The sequence below is a fragment of the Quercus robur genome, chromosome 12 (assembly GCF_932294415.1).
Source record: "Quercus robur chromosome 12, dhQueRobu3.1, whole genome shotgun sequence".
In the NCBI taxonomy this organism is placed as follows: Eukaryota; Viridiplantae; Streptophyta; class Magnoliopsida; order Fagales; family Fagaceae; genus Quercus; species Quercus robur.
This window is the reverse complement of record NC_065545.1, coordinates 33,657,910-33,678,680: the sequence shown is the minus strand read 5'-3', so window position 1 is coordinate 33,678,680 and position 20,771 is coordinate 33,657,910. Positions and strand designations below refer to the sequence as shown.

The 20,771-nt window shown below is 34.0% G+C and overlaps 2 protein-coding genes across 2 annotated transcripts; both read left to right on the top strand.

Moving 5' to 3' along the window:
- The first annotated feature begins 868 nt into the window (after positions 1 to 868).
- Positions 869 to 10,860, top strand: LOC126710611 (E3 ubiquitin-protein ligase HOS1). The gene is made up of 10 exons (XM_050411161.1): positions 869 to 1,185; positions 3,852 to 4,239; positions 4,582 to 4,716; positions 4,830 to 5,005; positions 5,481 to 5,885; positions 5,983 to 6,141; positions 7,623 to 8,120; positions 8,612 to 8,749; positions 9,464 to 10,161; positions 10,315 to 10,860. The coding sequence occupies exons 1-10, from the start codon at positions 1,063 to 1,065 to the stop codon at positions 10,478 to 10,480; spliced, it is 2,886 nt and encodes a 961-aa protein (XP_050267118.1). The 5' UTR covers positions 869 to 1,062; the 3' UTR covers positions 10,481 to 10,860.
- Positions 10,861 to 12,188: 1,328 nt separating this feature from the next.
- On the top strand, positions 12,189 to 17,796 carry LOC126709560 (2-oxoglutarate-Fe(II) type oxidoreductase hxnY). The gene is made up of 11 exons (XM_050409850.1): positions 12,189 to 12,357; positions 13,227 to 13,419; positions 13,986 to 14,066; positions 14,189 to 14,240; positions 14,412 to 14,533; positions 15,252 to 15,352; positions 15,443 to 15,501; positions 15,715 to 15,771; positions 15,957 to 16,002; positions 16,899 to 16,978; positions 17,540 to 17,796. Exons 1-11 carry the CDS (start codon positions 12,280 to 12,282, stop codon positions 17,601 to 17,603), a joined length of 933 nt encoding a protein of 310 aa, XP_050265807.1. The 5' UTR covers positions 12,189 to 12,279; the 3' UTR covers positions 17,604 to 17,796.
- Positions 17,797 to 20,771: the final 2,975 nt, after the last annotated feature.

Below are 20,771 nucleotides of genomic sequence, written 5' to 3'. Positions count from 1 at the left end.
TGGTGGATGTGTCGTTGTTGTGGTTGATGTTGTTGATGGTGATGAGAGGGAGGAGATAATATATTACTTTAATGTGTAGTAAATATTATTTTAATGTATAAAATTGAATGATAAAACATCTGATAAATGAGATATTGTAAAATGATATGGTAAAATAATAAAGTAGGCTTTTGGTGTGTCAAAATGACATTTTTTTTTTTTTTGCAACATCTGCTACGGATGCTCTAAGAAGAAGATATAATCCAATGATGAATTTATCAAATTTTACATTCAATAAAAAGATATTGAGTAAGATTGTGGTCTAAACCTATAACCAATTTTGTAACTAAGCTTTATCCTATATTTATTAGAACCATAAAATATCTAATATTTAATTTTCTACTCGTTAGCTATTATGTCATTTCATTTAAGTCTAAACTCATAAAATAAAGGTCGAATTTTATCAGATGTCATCCCAAAATACCACAATATAGAAAGGTTGATTGAGGTGAATATAATAATTTTGATGCTAACTTCTAGTTGACAAGTTGCGAAAGAGGCTAAAGGAGTCATGTGGTTGAACCTACCTTCTGCCTAACTATCAAATTTTTTTTTTTTTTTTTTGATGGGAGCCTAACTAATCAAGTTAACTAAAGTGTGTAAAGAAAGATTAGGCAGAAATTCCACTTCCAGATGTGAGAAAATTAAATTACTAGTTAAAAGATTATGGGCCCTTAAAGGGCTTTTCCGTACGTAATTATTCCCTACTATCTTGATGATCCATTTAGGTTCAGGCCCAAACAAAACTCCAACTGGGTTGGGCTATGTTGGGCCCACAATTACTGTACCATTTTTAATTTTTTGTTTGATAAAAATATGAATGAATTCATTCCATGGTACCCCTCTTTTTCAAAACCCCTCCAATTCTTTCGCTCTCACTCTTTCAAGCTTTCTGATGTTAACGAGCACCAATGATTTCCTTCACTACTGAGCCCTAAACATACCCATTTCTCTCTCTCTCTCTCTCATTAGGTTTTTGTTGGTACAATCAATCAATCAATCAGCTCTCACAGTCTCCAACAAATGGACCGGAGATTCAACGGCCCAACCACACCTTCTACCTCCACCGACGCCGCCGCCGCCGCCTCCGCCGCCAAATCGACTCCTCTGCCTTCACAACCTAACTACAATAGCCGAGCTGTTAAGGTACTCTTTATTTTTGGTTTAACCCTATACATTCACATCTAATTTCACATACACTCTTAGCTTTTTTTATTTCAATACGTACTCTCTCTGTTGCTTTTCTCTGTTTTCATTCGCTTTTTTTTTTTTTTTTTTTCCTTCCCAGTTAGAATTTTTTTTTTTTTGTTTTTGGAACGTGAAGTGACTGCGAAATTTTGCTTCAAAAGCACTAGAAGTGTTTTTTGTTTTGAAAATGTTATTTCAGTGATCCGTTAGGGTTTTAGCTTTGGGTTTAAGCTGGATCAAATTGTGCTTCCAAAAGCGATGGAAGTGTTTCCGAAGTCTTAACTATTTTTAAGTCTCATGGTTAGTGAAAACTAAGCCGCAATTTCTGGGTTTTAGTATCCATTATTACACTATGAAGTAAAGTGCAATTCTTCTCTGTGTTTGTTCCACACGTATGTTCATATACAATTTCCTGTTCTCACTGTTAAATTATTGATCCCATTTGGGTGGGACCTGTACTTAGTGATGACCCTTACATTTTGTTCAGACTATAGAGCATTAAATCCTATTTTTTTGTATTAGGGTTTTAGGATCAATTACGCTTTGAAACACAATTAGACAAACTATTTGGTGTGGTCTCACTACAATATTTTGGGGTTTTAGGATCAAATACATAGTAAAGGGGTATCAGAAGTAGATAACGTGTTAAGTAGCTAAGAGCCTTGTAGCTCAATTGGCACCTCCTCATGTAACTATCGACTTATCAAAAAATTAGATTACATGTTAAGTATGTCCAAATATATGTATTATGTTTAGTTGAGTCTTTTTTTCTTTCTTAGGTCCCACATTATGGAGATTCTAAGCTTCAACTATTTAGTACTTATCCTTCATTTTATTTTAAAATTTACTAAAGGAAGATAGTCTTCAGTTTGGTTGGGAATCATAGGTGATAAAATATGTGATATACCATGATTTGACCTCATCTTGTTTTTAAAACATAAAAAAAAGAGAGAGAAAAGCATTTAGCTGAAACTAGTTTGTGCTTGTCTCAATTAAATTGAAAGTCAGTTCTGTGAGTTTCTTTAATGCTAAGTGTGTTGAATATTTAGTAGTGTGGATTATGTAAAACGTTGATATGTAATGATAATTTGCCAAGATATGTTAAATTTGTTAATCCTTCTTTAGCAAACCAAAAGTTGGAACACTGTTGGACTGCTGGGTTAAATTGCTATTTTGTTGTCAATATGTATATATTTATCTTGTAGACATCTTAAATAAATCTACATAAAATTTTCAGTATTAAGCAATATTTTACTTAATAAGATGCATAAATTACCTGCCTTTTAAAAGTATAGTACGACCATCTGAGTGATTCAGGCAGTATCAACTGTCTCTTTCTTAGATTTTGTTGTTCATTCAAATTTCCGTTTGTGATTTCTTGAGAGGTGTACCCGTTGTGTACTTGTTTCTTATTTTGCTTCAATGATCTTTTTGTTTTTTAATCTTTATACACACACACACACTCATGCACATGCATATATAATGTTATGTTTAAGTGACGCATGGACTTATCAAAAAAAAAAAAAATGTTTAAGTGACACATGGTATAACTCTTTGTTAATGTTACACCACATAATTACTTTATTGATTCAATATTTTGTCAAGCCCATTGCTGGATTATATGTCCTCCACGCTTATTATGCACATCGTATTTCATGTTAGTTGGATGGTACATATAATAGCAATTATTATTATTATTATTTTAATTCTAATAGCAAAAGTTATAATAGGTTGAACTTGAACCTAACTTAGATATATACATGTGTGTGTGTGTGTGTTTTATTATTTTTTTTTTTTTTAATTTTTTTGAGAGAGAGAGTCTGCAAGGTGTATAAGGGTTTGGTCGAGTGCTGGTTTCTTTTGAACTGGGGATTTAAGCTTTAATTTTGGTGAGCATGTATTTTGAGATTGAGTTGGACTGGAGATGTGCCTGCATATTGTGATATGTTTATGGTGAGGCTATTTACTCTTCCTTTGCGCAGATTGGGTTACTAAGATCCAGTCCTTTACATTTGTAAAAGGGCTGTTTAAAAGATTGTACCAATTTGAATGGTTGAGTTATAGTTGAGTACTAAACTTTAGTCTTACCAAACATGATTTTTTGAGATTTTATTGGATAAAACATCTGCTAGAAATGCTTTGATCTGTGCTTCGAAAGGCTATCCTCAGTTCATTGGCATGGATGTGTTATTAAGATTTTGTTCTTTGCTTTTGTAAAAGGCTATTTTGATAAATTAGTCCAAATTTGGATAGAACTTTAATTTAGAGTGAAGAAAATGGCATGAATGGAATCTGGTTTGATTGATGTTGAATTCTGGGAGTATATAAATGTTGGAACCAAAGTTCTCTGATACTGAATAATCCATTTTGTATAATTTTGAGTTTCCTGGAAGATAATCTCAATCTGGAATTCTGGGTCTGGATTGTACCCATGCAAACATGGATAAACAGTGTATAGTTCAATACACTATTAACCTTTCCAATTTTCATGTATCCATCATAGGGGGTATACCATAACATAACATGTGCTGTTTTTCATTGAGAAGGAAAATGAAATGACTTCTGCTGAATGTAATGTAGTTAATTCGTGAGAAATTACACCTAGCTTCTAATTTGAATTTCAGGAAGCATTGGAACATTTGGCATCTGTTGATCTGTTTGAGTTGTGTGATGAAGCAAAAGTTGAACATTGTCGGGCTACTAGAGACTTGAGAAGCTGTGGACGTTATGTAGAATATGCTTTGATCTCATGTGGACATGCCTCTTTATGTGCAGAGTGTAGTCAACGGTGTGATCTTTGCCCTATTTGTAGAATCCCAATTCCAATGGATGGCAATAGACTACGGCTTCGCCTTTACCATGAATGCATAGAAGCTGGCCTTATCTCCAAAAGATGTGATGAGAGAATTCAAGAGAAAGATGGGGAAAAGCAACTAACTGCTGATGTCCAACGGCTGTATTCTTTGTTTGATGTTGCCTTGGAGAATAACTTAGTTTCTTTGATATGCCAATGCATCCTTTATGGTGTTACTGATATCTTTACTTCTTTTTGTCAAAGGCTTATAGATTTTATTAAAATTTGATACTATTATCTTTGCTTTACTTATCAGAAAATGTGTTTTTAATGCTATTTTCCTGATTTATGACTTTCTGTCAGGAAAATTACTTAGGACATTGTGAATCCTCTTTTTTTGTCATTATTTTCTTTCCCTGAGAATTTTGACTGAAAAGAAAAAACAATAATAAGGTGGATACCTTGAACAAGACATCCAATTTTAATTGAGATGTGTCATTTTATCAAAATTTATTGTCATTCTGTTGGTTGTTGATGCTTCTTTAACAAAGAGTTAACAGATGTAACAGATGTTTGTATGGATGAAAGTGCTGTGTCCAGTGATCCTGTCATCGCATTCTTGTTGGATGAAGTGGTAGTTAAGGATTGGTGCAAGAGGACATTCAGAAACATTGCAAAAGAACTTCAACGAATTTGTATCCTTAAAATTTTGAAAATATTTGGTTATATAAAGCCCTATTTTTTCCCCTTTTTGTCCATGTGCATACTTTCCATAATGTCAGGGTGTGCACTTAACATTTTTCATTAGATAATCTTGAACTAGAGGGAATGAAAACTAGCCTGACTTTACTACTTAAGTTATCCATACAGTTGGCTGGCATTTGCAATGTGCTTGAAGTTTTGGAGTCATCGTTTAAGGACACTCTTTCAGCACAGCTTCATGACTTACACCACCTTCAAGAGAGCATATTGAAGACAAAGCAGGTTTTAATTAAGATTCAGTTTTAGTGGTGTGCGTGCACCCACACACACACTCTTTATAGGTTTAGCTTTGATGGCTGACCTGTTTCTATATGTTTAATGCATTATCTTTGAGGTGATTGTGGCAACAAATTTCTTTCTTATCAAAAGAAATATGTAATTTATGTTTCATATGCGATATTAATTTTGTAGTACTAATGAGTAATAGTTTTATTGGCTAGAAGTCTTAAAAGCCCAGTTTTGAAAAGCCATCCAAGCATGTGAATTCACAGTTGGTGGGATTAAATTTTATAGATTGTAGTTATCGTGTGCCATGTATTTTGATTTGGTTAGCTTTAATTTTTTGGTGGCAAGATTGCTACCTGTAGTTTTCCCAGAATAAACATTTTATGGTCTGGTTGGACTTCAATTAAACTGTAAATAACATTTTCTCTATATCTGAATATTGATCATTTCTCTCAATTTTTTAATTTTTCAGCATATGGAGATTATGATGTGGTGCATAAGACATCAATTTCTTGAGAAAGTGAAATCTCGATATTCTGATTTTTCATCGTGGCATTCTTGTGTCCATGAACGGAAATCGGCTGCAATTAAGCGTTCATGGCCTGATGCAGTAAATAACTCTTCGGAGCCTACCAAACAGGATGGTTCCTTGTTCATTGAAGATGCATTGATGAATCTTGATATAGAACAGGGAAATACGCAGGAAATGGGGGAGGAATCAGAGGTTGCGTCCTTGCTGAAAGATGGAGTCTCATCGATTCTCAGGTCTAAGATAGAAGGGGTGGCAGGGTGCTATCCTTTTGAAAATCTTCGAACTGCAGTCAATATACTCTTTTTATTGGGAAGTTCAGATTTGGTGGTTGCAAAGCAAGCAATTGTATCCTTTGTTTACTTCCACTCATTTTGGATGATTCTGTTGTTCATAAAAAAATGTAATTGTGCAGGATTTTATTGGTTTCCTTAATTTAAAGCAGCTTCTCTATTATCTGTTTGATAGACATTGGACAATGCCTGATGAAATATGGAGACACACTGTGGAAGACTTTGCAGCTACCTTTAGTATAACCAGGCATTCATTACTGGAATCTTTAATATTTTATCTGTTGGATGACCACACACAGGAGGCTCTGCAGGTAACACTTTTTAGATGCTTATTGAGTTTGAATGGTCATTTTTCTCTCTGTCAAAGCATTTGATTTATCATTAAACAAACTGTTTCTAATTCTTTTGAACCTTAAACACCAGATATTGCTATATGATAAGTCGGATAAGCCAAATTCCCCATCCAATTAGATCAGGATTGGATGCCTTTTAGGACATAATTAGATTTGATGCTCTTTAGCACTTTAGCCTTATAAAATCACAAGAATTTGGGGGCTTTATGGTTCCGTAGCCTCATTGGCCCCCTCTTGGAGTGGCAGTTAAATATGCCTCTTTCATTGTCTAGGGAAAGGAAGTCACAACCTACTTTAATCTGGAAAGAGAGTTTTATTTAATTGCTGGTTTGGTATAGCTTGTTTTCGTTGGTTTGTTTTCTTAAAAAATAAGCTGAGCAAAAGTACAGTTGTAGCTAGAAAAAGCTTTAAAATTCTGTACTTAGGTAAGCTAAATAAGCAAAAATTCTTGCAGCTTAATCATATGGAGATCTGACATAGAAGAAAGGTAGTTGGAAATAAGTTGAATTTATGAAAGTTTTGAATTAGATATGTGCCAGAGTTTAGATTTGGCTTGATGCTGCTTGTCTAAGCTCAAATTATTACATATAGAGCTTTATATTCAATATGTCATTTTGCTTTGCTTACTTAAGATGAAATTCAAATTGAACTATTAAATCTCCCCAAGAAGAAAAAAAAATGTTCTAATTAAACTACTACAATTTCTGCCAAAAGGAAAAGAAGATTATTGTTACAACCTAAGAAAGTGCAAGAAAATTATTTTCGATTGGTGCGTTATGTGCAAGTCCAATTCGGAAACAGTAAATCATCTGTTTCTGCATTGTGGCATTGCGGGAAGCTATGGTTGTTAGTTTTACTTTATTTGAGTTTCCTTGTGATCTGCCTAAATCTAGTAAAGGAGTTATTGGGATGTTGGAGAGATGGTTTCAGGAGACATCGAAGTCTGAATGTGTGGAATGCCATTCCTTTGTGTTTGATATGGTGTGCCTCACTGCTTAAATTGAAGACCTTTTATTTTAGAGATCTCTTTGATTGGATCATTGGATGAAACTTTTTTCTTGGAGTTCCTAGATATTTGAAATTTTAGACCTTAGTTTTTAATGGAATCTTATGCCTTGTCCATAAGAAAGAAGAATGGGGAAGACCTTTGTTAGATTAAAATTTCATATATTAAATCATCTCACTAAACTTGTATGGGAGGATTTTATTTTATTTTTTGGTAACAGTAAAATGCAACATCCCTCTCATATTGGTATGGGTCCCATGCTTATGTGGACCACCCCCATGTGAGAGAGGTTGCATGCAACTGCTAAACAAGATACCACCTCATATTGGAGGCTAGGATTCTTGTATAAGGAATGCAGGTGCCTGTGTTTTGTTACCTTTATGCTCATTATCACTTTTTATGCTAATTGTTCTTCATGAATTATATTACTTAGGAAGCTTGTCGCCTTCTTCCAGAGGTCTCAGGACCAGCAATCCATCCTAAGATTGCACAGGTGCTGTTAGAAAGGAATAATCCTGATACAGCCTTGATGGTTTTACGGTGGTCTGGGTGTGATGGTGGATTACGAATGGTTTCACTTAGTGAGGCTGTCACCGCTGTTCGGGTGAGGGTGGAATGTGGACTTCTGACTGAAGCATTTACACATCAGAGAATGCTCTGCACCAAAGTCAGGGATAAGAAGGTGAAGCATGGACCGTCTGTGGATACTTCTCATGATTTTAAAGGTGATTTTAGGAGTTGGGTGCAATGGGTGGAGATATTGGTAACTGAAATCTGTTGCCTTTGTATCCGAAGAAACTTGGTGGATCGAATGATAGAGTTGCCATGGAATTCTGAAGAGGAGATACACATACATAAGTGTCTGTTAGATTTTGCTATTGAGGACCCTTCAACAACTGCTGGAAGTCTTCTTGTTGTATTCTATCTTCAGGTACTGACAAGATTTCAATTTTGATTCAGACTGATTTGTTGGATAAATCATCTAACTTTAGCACTGATAAGTTGTTGATCATAAAAATATTGCTACTCCTACAATTTCAATTTTTTTTCTTAAATCTAAACATCAAACTAAAATTTGACAATTATAAAGTGATAATAAGTGGAAAAGTTTTAGATTTATGATTGCAGGAAAAATTGAGGCATCCACAATGAAAGCTGAAAATCTGTCTATGGATTGAATATAAGGAGGACAGTTTAGAGTTAAATGAATATGAATTAATTAATTAAATGCCATCTAAAAAAAAGTACCTCTTCTGGTTTCTGAAAACCTATATGGTGGAGTTAAAAAAAAAAAAAGTGGACTATATGTTAATTAAAGGAGCTCTCCTTTTTAGCTTCTTGAAACATAATGGCATAATATCTTAGAATAAATAAAATGTTTTAGAAGGATTTCTTGACTAATATTTTTGTTTATCATTTCAGCGCTATCGGTATACTGAAGCATACCAAGTTGATCTTAAACTTCGGACTTTGGAGAAGGAATTTATTACAAAGAGTATTGTTGGTGAAGAAGTTTTATATAGAATGAGATCTGCAAGTGATTGGAGGGAAAGATTGATTGTAAGTTATTTGAACTTTTTAGAATTAACTACAAGGATTAAGAATAAAGCAAAGCAATTCAGGTTGAACTATGCTTGTAAAAGGAATGTTCAAAGGTGGTCTATTTTATAGATTGTTAGAGAGGGATGGTTGGGAAGGGAAGGTGCGGTTTTGCTTAGAAGGTATTGTCTCTTTATCTATATGGTGTATTTAGTGTGAATGCAAAGGAGAACTTCCTCAGGGAAGGAGATGTCTATTCACAAGCTCAACATGGGCTTAGTTAGATGTTTGAATTTTTGTGTTTTGGTTCAAATAAGATTTTATTCTTATTTGTTCTTTAGATTTTTTTTTTTGGCAGTATCCAATTTAAATTTTCTTGATGGTCTTTTTCTGAAGAGCTGCCTAACCCTCTTAGGAAGGGCTTTTGCATGCTTCTTGTATACTGGTGCTTTGTGCTTTTCTTTAATTTCTCAATATTATTTGGCTTTGGACAAAGGATGTTCACTTCAACTGAAATTCAACAAACTATTCCTAAGCACACTACACAGAACACAGCTGCAGGTATTCATAACACATATGAGATGGGAAATAGTTGGTCCTTCAAGTTAGATTCTGATAATAAATCCTGTATATGTTACAAATATTGTTTATGTTCTGCTATGAGCAATACTGTTCAGGAAAATATATTTAATCACAATAAATTTCTGAATTTTTTTAGATTGTTGTAATAAACAGGAGAAAAGCATGGAGCTGCTGCCAGAAGTCCAGAGGCTGCAAGTGAAATCAGGAAAATTGCCTGGAATTGTTGTTAATTCTGGCGAAGAAGTTGGAGTAGCAGCAAAATTTGATCTGGCTGAGGTACAAGAGGCAAGGTCGACCAGTTTATTAATTCCCTCGTCTACCGATTCTTCTCTTGTTCTGGGCACAGACCATACAATTCCTCTCTTGAGACCGTCAAATTTTGAAACTCCAACAAGACTACGTGGGTCTGTCCATAATCAACGCTCTGAACTTGTTAACTATGGTTCCCCATCAATTTTCCTTACTAATTCAGAAAGGGGACTAAAACCTTTAAATAGCATTAGCAAGGGTTTCAAATTGGTTGACACTGTAACTCCTGGAACTCGTCGGGTTAGTCCCATCAGTGCCTCACCTTTGAGAGAAATTAAAGAAGCTACTCACGGGAATCTCCAGGACACCTTGCCAGAAATGGAGGAAAATGGGTTTATTAACCAATTGCAAAATACTAGTCGGCATGATTTGTACAGGGTCACCACTAATCAGGTAAGTACTCCCAGCAGCAAGCATGGCTTGTTTAAAGATTATGCAGAGGACCTGAATACAAATGTGTCTGGTAAAAGGAGCCAGTCTGATAGAGATGGTAGACATTGGAATGTGGTATCTTCAGATGATCCAATGGACATCTCTTCGAGGTAAAAATTATGTTATTATTTCTCCTCACGTTATTTAAATCTTTCCTGCTTTGTTGCTTCTGCAGTTGATAGCTGATGCTGAAAATTGTGATTCTTTTCTTGTAATTTCTTCCCTACTCTTATTTATGTAATTTCCTAAATTTTTATCCATAGAGGGAAGGACTTCACTGTTGAGGACAGCAATATGAATGGTGGGCCAAGATGGAGGTCTGATGAAACCAGTGATGAGGAAGAGGAGCAAAGTCCAGGGAGAAGTATGGGAATGGTTTATAATACAACTCCCGCAAGGAGAAGAAGCAGAAGACTTGCCAATAGGTGAAGATTGCATTATCTATTTTGTAACTTTTGATATCCTTGTCCTTCCATTGTTGCTCCTTAGTATGGTCCGGAAAAAAAGAAACCTGCAAGACCTAGTAATGAAACAGAAGTCTGGTACTTCAAGCGAAGGGATTATGCTGCTTGAGTTCCTCAGTTTCCATGGAAGGGTAAACCATTCAAGTAAACATTATACTGGTTTATGGTTTTGCTATAATGGTTCAGCAAAGGAGATGCAAACTTTGACCGGTCATTTCCTTTTCTCCTTGTTATCTTACTGACTAGAGATCAATTTATAGTCTTCTGGGGGTACAATCTGTGCAGGGTTGGCAACATTTTTGTATTCTTGAGGTAATTCAATGGTTAAAGCTCTCTTTTTTGGTAGTTTTCTACATTTTGCTAAGATGTGTTAATATATTTTTGTGGAACACATCGCTGTCCATCCATTGTTGCTCCTTAGCGCCACATAGTAGTGTTATAGGCAACATTTTTCTTAAATATTTTTCACGATTGCTGGTTGTGATTGGAGTAACATTGTTTTTTTTTTTTTTTTTGAAAAAAAGTAAAATCACTTTCACTTAGGTCAATTACTGATGCAATTTTTATTATACACCAATTACAACATATTATACCAGCAATTGGAAAAAAAAAATTGAAAAATGTTGTTCCAAGATTTATTATTGACAAAATGCATCTTACATAATTGTGGAACATGATAAGGAAGCTCCATATGCATTTTTTTTTTCTCTATCTCATTTACGGTGGACAGTGGACGCTAAGAATGTTTTCTACTTTTCTGTCCAATTCGACAATCAACTTTTTTTCTCTCTTTTGGGCAAAAATTGACAAGATTTTATTAAATGGGAAAAATATACTGGTAATTCAACCTGAGCGAGCAAGAAAGACTCAGAAAACGTGAAGGGATTCCTCTACCCAAGTATCCAACAACCATAGACAACTTGTAGCCCTATGGAGGGGAAGCCCGGCTTGTGAGCATTGGCAAACTGAATGATGCGTATCACTCTGTTTTTATCATTTCAAATCATGGAAGTCATTTACCTTTTCCCATTGTTTCCAAAAACACCGGATAAACATGTTAGTTTTCCAATATCAAATAAAAGTTTTTCACCATAAGTGGTGGAATGGAATCAAAGAACTAGAAAGACATATTGTAAATTTGAAGTTCTTAAGTTTTCATTCATTACACTATTAGTCTATGGGATTTTTAAGACATTTTATGGGTAGAGAGTGAGATGGTTTGAGGCACCACTTCCTTGTAGAAAAATAAAAATAAAATCCTTTTTTTTTTTTGAGGAAGGCAAAAATAAAATCTTAATATGTAGATTTTGTAATTCAGGAAAAAGTTAATAGATGCCTAAAGATATTGGTTATTAAATGTTTTTTTACACATTTTTATATTTTTTATAAAAATGATATCAAAACTTTCTAAAAATAATTTATTAACAAATGATCTAAGGGAATCAATTAATTGAATACTTTGTAACATGCATGGTTTTTTAATATGCAAATTTATAATTTCTTAAAAACTAAGGGTTTTTTTTCAAAGTAAATGGAATGTAGGGTGAAATAATTGGGGGCTTGTAATTTACCAATAATTAAAAAAAAAAAAAAAAATTAACGGCCTAAATTGCGTACACATCTTAAAAATAATAAAATAAATAAAACAACTTTACACAGACTCCTATCAAAAAAAAAAAAAAAAAAAACACAGACGAATTTTTATCTACACACTTTCGCCCGGAGACTAAAAGGAAACTGATTTCGTGCAAGAAGTGGAAGGAGATGACGGAGGCTCTCAAACTCCCTATGATAGACCTGATCTCACCGGATCGCATCTCTACCGCCAATTCAATCCGTCAGGTCCTACTCTTACTCACTTTTTCTATAACAATAATAACAAAATAGCCCATCCTAAAAATTCCCCGTTATTTTACAATGATATCGTTTGGTTTTACTCAGGCAGTGTTTGTTAGTATTTTTTAAATCAAAAGCACTTTCTGGGGAAGTACTCAAAGCAAAACTATGCCTCTTTAATTGTCAATTGCATTAACAATTTCTCTTCTTCCATTTTTATTTTCTTTTTGCACACCGAAATGAATAATTGGATATAATATACCATTTAGAACAGGTTGTGCTTTTTAAACTTGTCGTGAGGCCTTTTTTTACGTGAAATTTGCTGAAGATAATTTAATTTTTATTATAAGTTTATTATTACAAATTAATTGAGTTGTTATTCCAACGTATCACACGAGCTCACTCCTTGTGAATTTCACTTGGCATCACTTGTAGCAAATTTTCAATTGAAACTAAGTCATACAACGAGTGAACATTACGAGTCTCGACTCTCGAGCCACATTGCATTACTAGGTTGGCTTTGATACCATTTATTAATAGTTGTATTGGTTGTCCGTTCTAAATATTGTCACTAGTATCTTTTTAGGCTAATTATTGTTGCACACGTTGAGTTATACACTAATGTACACACTCCAGCTGAAATCATAATTTTAAAAAATGATTTCACAATTATAACTGAAATCGTGTCAAAACGTGATTTCAGCTATGTGCTCATCTTTTTAATGTACAAAACGGACTTATATATATATATATGCAAAACAGCTTCATGTTGTCACAAATTAGTTTGTAGAAATAGTCTGTGAAGATTTGTTTGTATGTATAACATAGCTTCTTTTTAAATTCTCTAAAGTGGAAATGTGGAATGTGTATCATAGGCGTGCATAGACTATGGTTTCTTCTATCTTGTGAATCATGGAATGGAGGAGGAGTTGGTCGGGAAAGTATTTGAGGAGAGCAAGAAGTTTTTCTTGCTTCCTTTGGAGGAAAAGATGAAAATGCCTCGCAAGGAACATAGAGGTTACACGCCGCTGTATGCTGAAAACCTTGATCCCACTTCAAGCTCCAAAGGTTGAGAGATTCTATCACTTAAACTTAATATTCTCTTTTGGGTGCCTATGTGATTAACATGGCGATTGTGTGTAGAGCATGGTTAGGATTGTTGCGATAATTTACTGGTTTAATGAGGAAAATTATAACTTTTTTTAGCTAAGCTGCTTATATGTGCTTTTTGTTATTTTCTTTTATCTATTTTGTTTATTCTAAATTATTGGTTGCGAGTCTTATGACCTGTTGATTGGATGGAAGATGGATTTAAGGAGAAGGACTAATGTTAAGTTTGTTTTTCTCCAAATTGCTTGAGGCTTACATTTTTTTGAATCCAATTGTAGATTTTATGCCAGTAATACGTGTGCTATTTTTTCTCTTAGCTTTTGTTTGGACCCTCATCTGCAACCCATTGAGTGTTTTAACCTTAACTCTTCCTTGACATTGAGATTTGCGAGATTGTAGCCTAAAAGCTTCTTATGTACAAGAAGCTCCTTTGCTATCTGTTTCATAGCTGCATTTTTAATTGTGCTTAATGGAACAGAAGAAAGGAAGTTAAAACTTATATGCCTCAAATGATTTCCAAGCAGGTGACTCAAAAGAAAGTTTTTATATTGGCCCTTTAGAAGATATTACAACTCCAGTTAATTTGAATCAATGGCCTTCAGAAGGTATGTCATCATTAATCTTTCTGGATTGCTTCCAAAGATTATTGTTGTTCACTTCAAGATGTTAGGTATCTTGGGTATTGGTAGAGCATTACTTGGCATATTATTTTGCAAGGAAATTCCAGAAATTTTACCTTCTTGGAGACATATGATGGAAAGCTTCTACAGAAAACTCCTGTAAGTTTATATTGTTTCCCTTATGTTGATAGTTGTGCTGCTGTTTTGTGTATAATGAAAAAGACTAGAAATTAACCAGTGATTCTGTGAGTTAATAGTATTGTTGTTTGACAATATATAGATTTTAGAGAACAAGTACAACTTTATAAGGCATTGGATTTGCTGCCTCAGGTCTGCTGGAAAAAGATTACTTTCTCTGATTGCTCTGGCTTTGAATGTAGAAGAGGACTTTTTTGAAAAAGTGGGGGCCTTGGATAAACCAAATGCGTTTCTTCGCCTTTTGCATTATCCAGGTTGAGTAGCATGATTTGCGTTCTTTTATTTCAGCATAATTACTGCAATTTTTTCCCCTTGATCTTCTTCCTTCTTTCTTTCTTTTTATTTGTTGGAGAAAAAGGAGGAGAGAGGGGGGGGGGGGGGGGGGGGGGGGGGGGGTTGCAAATATATAGACAATCTGTGTGGTGAACTTTTTGTAAAAATTTAACATTTTTTGCCTAGTCTGATTTTGCTAAACTAGGATGTAGTCTAGGTGCAAACTTGAAGTCATAGACTTAAAAGAGCGAACCCTTATGGTCTACAATTTTCATATGCTAATGCTTCTTTTTTAGAATGGAACATTGATTTTTGAAATCAAGTTGTCAAACCAAATAGATGCTTTCATCTAAAGATCAATTTTAAGCTGTGGTTCCTATTGAATGTTGGACTAATACATGGCCAAGTATCCTGATTGACCATATTAAAGCATCAGCAAATTCTAAACAGTGTGGACAGAAACATACCTTACTCACTTTAGATTTGCATGGCCTTCAACATGGAGGCGAGTATACCAAGCAAGTAGCAACTAACTCAACTGAACTATATCCATTTATTAGATCTCTGTATTAGGTTACAATCTAAACTTTACTCAAGTAGATTGAGTAGACTGTAGAGCACTTTCAGGCAAAGGTTTAAACCAGTCATCCAACCTGACCTTTATATGTCATAACAATATGTTCTGTAATTTAATTTCAGGTGAATTGGGGTCTTCTGATGATGAAATATACGGTTCCTCTGCTCACTCAGATTATGGAATGGTCACTCTCCTAGCAACCGATGGTGTTCAAGGACTTCAGGCATGTTTGTTGTTGATCATCTGTAGTGTCCACCTGTATTTCCTATTCAGCCTCACAGCTGTCAATTATCTGGGTTTTTCATGTTGACAGGTCTGCCGAGAAAAATTCAAGCAACCACGGGTATGGGAGGATGTGCTTCATGTAGATGGGTGAGTCCACAAGTGCAATTTTTTATGTAAATGGAAGCATTTCTGGTGTAATGAATGTTGAGTCACTTTGAAATCTTCAGGTAAAAAGTAGCCTTGTAAAGTAGACAGTTACATTTGTTGGTCAAAAAACAGAATATGGAGAATGCCATCTGACGATAACGTGGTTATTATATTTCTTTGTCAGCATTAAGATTTTGTTTATTAAATTTGCAGGGCCTTGATTGTAAACATTGGGGATATAATGGAGAGGTGGACTAATTGTTTGTTCCGGTAATTTATTATTCTTTAACTTGCTATTAACACTTCTTAGAGAACCTATAATGTTTTTAAAATGAAATTTTGTTTCTTTTCATAAATCTAACAAAGATAGTGAACTGGTTTTCTTTCTGGAGGCTTTTCTTCTCTCACCTTCCCCTCCCCTTCTCACCTCTCTCTAATTTGTCACTTATTTGTAGGTCAACGATGCACAGAGTGATGCTGTCTGGAAAAGAGCGCTATTCTGTAATCATTTAACTACTTCCTTCTTAACATCTTTTTCGTCATATTCTGTAATCATTCATGAATTGTATAAGAATTTAGTGAATTCGACACACAGAGATATGTTAAAGGTTTTCATAATTTTGTCCTTGAGTTATCCACTGTGTAGGGTATAATTAATGCTGAGAAGATGTTATGCTTCAGAACCTAGTAGATTGAACAGATGGGAATGGATAATTGATTAATATATATATTGAAAAAAACTTATTTGTATGTCCTAATGGGATGTTTCTGATGAGTATATCATCCTAACAAATAATCTATTAAAGGAAACAAAACCCCCCAGGTCAAGTGATTTATTGTATAGACAGATCATGACAGGGAAAATTTGTTTTTGTTGGATGATCTAATTCAGCTGAACTTTTATCAGGATGTGTAATGGGTTACTTTTTGATATAAAACCCATTATCTTAAAAAGGCGTGAGTCCATAATGAACCTAAAAAGCTTGGAATTTGAATATACATATTGTGGGATAGGAGAATTATAGATATAATTTGCGTCAGATATCTTTGTTTATACATACATACATACATATGAAAAGATGCCATATATATATGGCATCTTTTCATAAGGTCTCAAGACCATAAACCATCCTGTAAAATGGGGCTATTATTATAAGTTGGTCCATTCTTGCAAGTGATAATGAACAATGTTGACCTGCAAAAAACTTTTCTTGTTCAAATACTACAAGAGAGTTTTTTCTTATGCCAGGTACTGTCTACGATTTACAAACACTTCGGAGTTTGATGGTGTCATGAAACATTCAAACTTGCTATAGTTTCTGATGTTAGCCCTCTTTCTTCAAGGGAGTTCCTTGTTACTTTTGAGAATTTTTAAATTGAAAATGTCAATATTTCAGGCAGCTTTCTTCTTGGATCCCAACCCAGACTGCATGGTGGAATGCCTGGAAAGTTGTTGCAGCGAGTCATCTCCCCCAAGGTGTGAAAAAGACTATTTGCCTCTTTTTCATTTTCTCCCTCACCACCACCCCCCAACCCCCCCCCCCCCCCCCCCCCCCCCCCCCTCCGTAGTGTTTGGGAGTTCACTTAGAAGCATACATATTTATTTTTTGAGAGTTCACTTAGCAGTAAACATTTTTGTTTTGAGAATTCATTTAGCAGTATACATCATTAGAGCCTACAAAGGGAAATCATGCTTTTGATGTCTCCAAATTCATGTCTTCTGACATATTAGTCATCGAGGATGTCAAACATTCTGGTGTAAAGGTATCTTTAGACATTTATAATTTAATTTGTAATCTCCAATAGAAGTCTTAGTTGAGACTATACTAATTAGGCTGGTTAACTCTGGACTATTGTGTGTGTGCGCTTGTTGACTTACACATGTTCAGTTTGTTTTTATGGGGCATCACAAATATTCTTGAGTCTTGCTCAGTGCTTATGGGTTTTTTTAGGTTTTATTACTTCTAATTAATGTATATTTTTCAGTATGCATTTCTAATCAATGATCAAAGATGGTGTTTATTGATTGTGTATGCAGGTTTCCCCCAATTCGCGGCGGGGACTACCTGCAAGAGAGGCTCAGGCTTACATATGCCTCATAGGATAGATGTTTGAAGACCTAAAATTGAAAATAATGTCAGTGTACACTGCCGATTTCATTGTTGTGCAAGAATTTGATATTAATTAATGGGTCTGGTTAACGAGTGCTATTAGGACATTTGTTAATGGACTATTTTAGGAAAGTTTAAATATCATTTTTATGGAAAATATAAAAAGTAGTTAAAAATTCAATTACATTTTTCTTTTCCAATAAAAAGTTTCTAAAAATACCTCTTAAACTAATGTCTTTAGGGCATCCATTAACTTTTTCCTTAATTAATAATGATTCATGAATTCAAATGCACGAATCAAAATTGTCTATCCCATTCTCCCTATCCCATTCCATGCTCCACAAATCAAAATATGCCACTTGTCCACTAATTCCTATTTTTTTTGTTATTTTATTTGACTTACCGAAAATAAATTTTAAAAAGAAAAAAAAAAAAAATCCAACGCATTTGCAACCCCACCCCTAACCACCAATCTCAGCCCAATGCCACTGACATGAGTTCGTCGGCATCATCAACTCCAGTCACAACCACCAATTTGAGGTAGATCTGAAGTTGATTTGAACGCCCATGACAACCATCGTCATACGGTGACACCACTAGCAAGGAACCACCACCATGGTTTCTTATTCTGCTCTCCCGCTACTCAACTCCTCCAAAATTAAAAAGGTTTCTAGATAATATATTTCTTAAGAAAGATTAAAATATAGTTGTAAATTTCAACTATTCTAGGACTACCATGACCATGTTCTATTTAGCGAATCAAAACCTTTTTAAAGTAGTGTTCAGGTTGTGTTCCTCAGGGACGTTAATAGCAAGAAAACATGGAGTAGATAGAGGCGGTGGCTTTGGTCTAGGAATAATGAAAAGTCAGCAGTGATGTTGTGTTGGTTTATTTTTTATTAAAAAAAATTATTTTAAGTAAGTCAAATCATAGCATAAAATTAGGAATTAGAGAACAAGTGGCATAAATTGATTTGTGGAGCATAGAATGAGACAGAAAAAGTGAGATAAAAGATTTGGATTCCAAATGCACAGTCTCATCCAAGAGAACTTGTATATTGGATGAGACCTTGTATATTGTCAAAATCTTCTTCGGGAATTTGCTCTAGCCTTTGGAGACAAGAATTGACATACAATCTTTGCTTTTGCAATTTAACACCCCCCACGTCTCTTTTTTTTTGGTCTTCTTGTTTTACTATCTATAATTATAGATATTTGCAGGTTTAAATTGCAGTTGTGGCATGGAATTATGTATTCTCTTTCCCTTTTAAGAGTTACTAGCACTGGAAAAAATTGCTACTTTCATGTTTTATGAAAAAAGAGATTTGCATTTAGATGCTGATTTTTGAGTTACTATGAATCCTCATCAAATTAGTTAGGGTTGGCTATAAATAAAATTTAATAAATTTATAGTAGTTTTAACTATTAAAGTTATGACCACCGCGCACCTTTGGCGCGATGGTTACTCTACGAGTATTAAGTGCTTGTGAGCTTTGGGAGGTAAGGGTTGGAATTCAAGTCTTCAAGAGGGACACATATACACTTAGATTAGGGTAAAGTAGATTTTCTATCTTGTAAAATAATAATAATAATAATAAATAAATAAATAACTATTAAAGTTATGAGATCTTCAAATGTAATGTAGTTATTGTTGCTTGCAATTCATGGAGGCTTAGGAAATGCATGCACCAATTTTGATTCGGAAGCTAAGTTTGCAAGTTGGCAATTCATGAAGTTGATGGGTGCATTTACTTTCTTTCTCTAGCAAACTGAGGATCACATGGCGGTTTTAAAATTATTTAGCATATAGAAACAGGCATGTGATAGAAGGAGTATGCAGATTGCAGACGACTTTGAATGTGGCACAAAGCGACATGCACCGCGTTTTTCTTGAATGACTTTAAGGTCTGGTTGAAGACGACTGTTCAACTTTATGCTTATTACCATTCAAATTCCACAGTTGGAATTTCTAATCAATTGATAGCTGAACCTTCCTAATCAGTACCAACACTGAGGTTACTAAAACCAGTCAACTACTCGACTATGACTCTTTTCCGCTTAAACTACAAATTGCAAAAGGCAAAAATGACTAATGCTAACCCACATTTATAAATAGCCTGAATAGTGATGTAACAGTTACAAAGGTTTTTAGTTTTAGTTGTGAACTTATCCCTGTATACTGTTGGTAATTGTGACTTATAACTCAAATTCAGAATATGATGATTAGTTTTATGGTTTCCTCCAATTTTTTCTACAGGGAAAACTCGTGTTTGAATCTTCCCATCTCCATTTATTTTATTTTTAAATAAATATCTATTGGTGTTAATCATAAAAATATTTAATGTTTCTTATAATTGTTTAAATAGTTTATATTGATGTGTGATTTAGTACACATCTATGCAAGACATACTTTATACATTTCAAATCCAACCCACAAAAAATAGAATCATAATCATGTATTTTTAGGGGTTTTAATTTCCACCGTTCCTTTTATAAATATAAATATAAATAAAAGGCTAAGTTATAAACGATTCAAATTTTAATAGATAATAGATAATAGATACCACATGGTCCACACCTAGATGTATTATATAAGAATTGCCTATTTGATAATATCTATCCTTATTTTTATAAATTATTTGATAATATCTATCCTTATTTTTATAAATTTGATAATACTAAGGACTTTATAGAAACCCCCCTTTTTTTTTGGAAAATTAAAGGGATGCAATAATTTTTTTTAGCCTTTGAGAATTTTTTTTAGAGAGTTATGGTTTTGGGTTTTTTTTTTTTTTTTTTTTTTTTTTTTTTTTTTTTTTTTAAATAATAAATTCCCCCCTCCTTTTTTTTTGGAAAATTAAAGGGATGCAATAATTTTTTTTAGCCTTTGAGAATTTTTTTAGAGAGTTATGGTTTTGGTTCTTTTTTTTTAAATCCCCCCCCCCCCCCCCCAACTCGCACAAAGCCATAGTTTTACGCATGTACTGAATTAGATCTTTATTTTAAATTATACAATTTTTTTTTTTTCTTTTGAGAATAAATTATACCAATTTAAACCTAGAATTTCATTCCTCAATCAATTCTCGTTACATACGTGCTAATTTTTGGTTTTAGATATTTGAATTTGATCATACTTTTATAACAGATAAGATAAATGTG

Excerpts from the sequence above, each read along its gene's own strand:
- LOC126710611 (XM_050411161.1), top strand. The coding sequence starts at position 1,063 with ATGGACCGGAGATTCAACGGCCCAACCACACCTTCTACCTCCACCGAC. Across the intron at positions 1,186-3,851 it reads ACAATAGCCGAGCTGTTAAG|GAAGCATTGGAACATTTGGC; the intron begins GTACTCTTTATT and ends TTTGAATTTCAG. Across the intron at positions 8,121-8,611 it reads TTGTTGTATTCTATCTTCAG|CGCTATCGGTATACTGAAGC; the intron begins GTACTGACAAGA and ends TTATCATTTCAG.
- LOC126709560 (XM_050409850.1), top strand. The coding sequence starts at position 12,280 with ATGACGGAGGCTCTCAAACTCCCTATGATAGACCTGATCTCACCGGAT. Across the intron at positions 12,358-13,226 it reads CCGCCAATTCAATCCGTCAG|GCGTGCATAGACTATGGTTT; the intron begins GTCCTACTCTTA and ends TGTGTATCATAG. Across the intron at positions 15,772-15,956 it reads TGGACTAATTGTTTGTTCCG|GTCAACGATGCACAGAGTGA; the intron begins GTAATTTATTAT and ends ACTTATTTGTAG.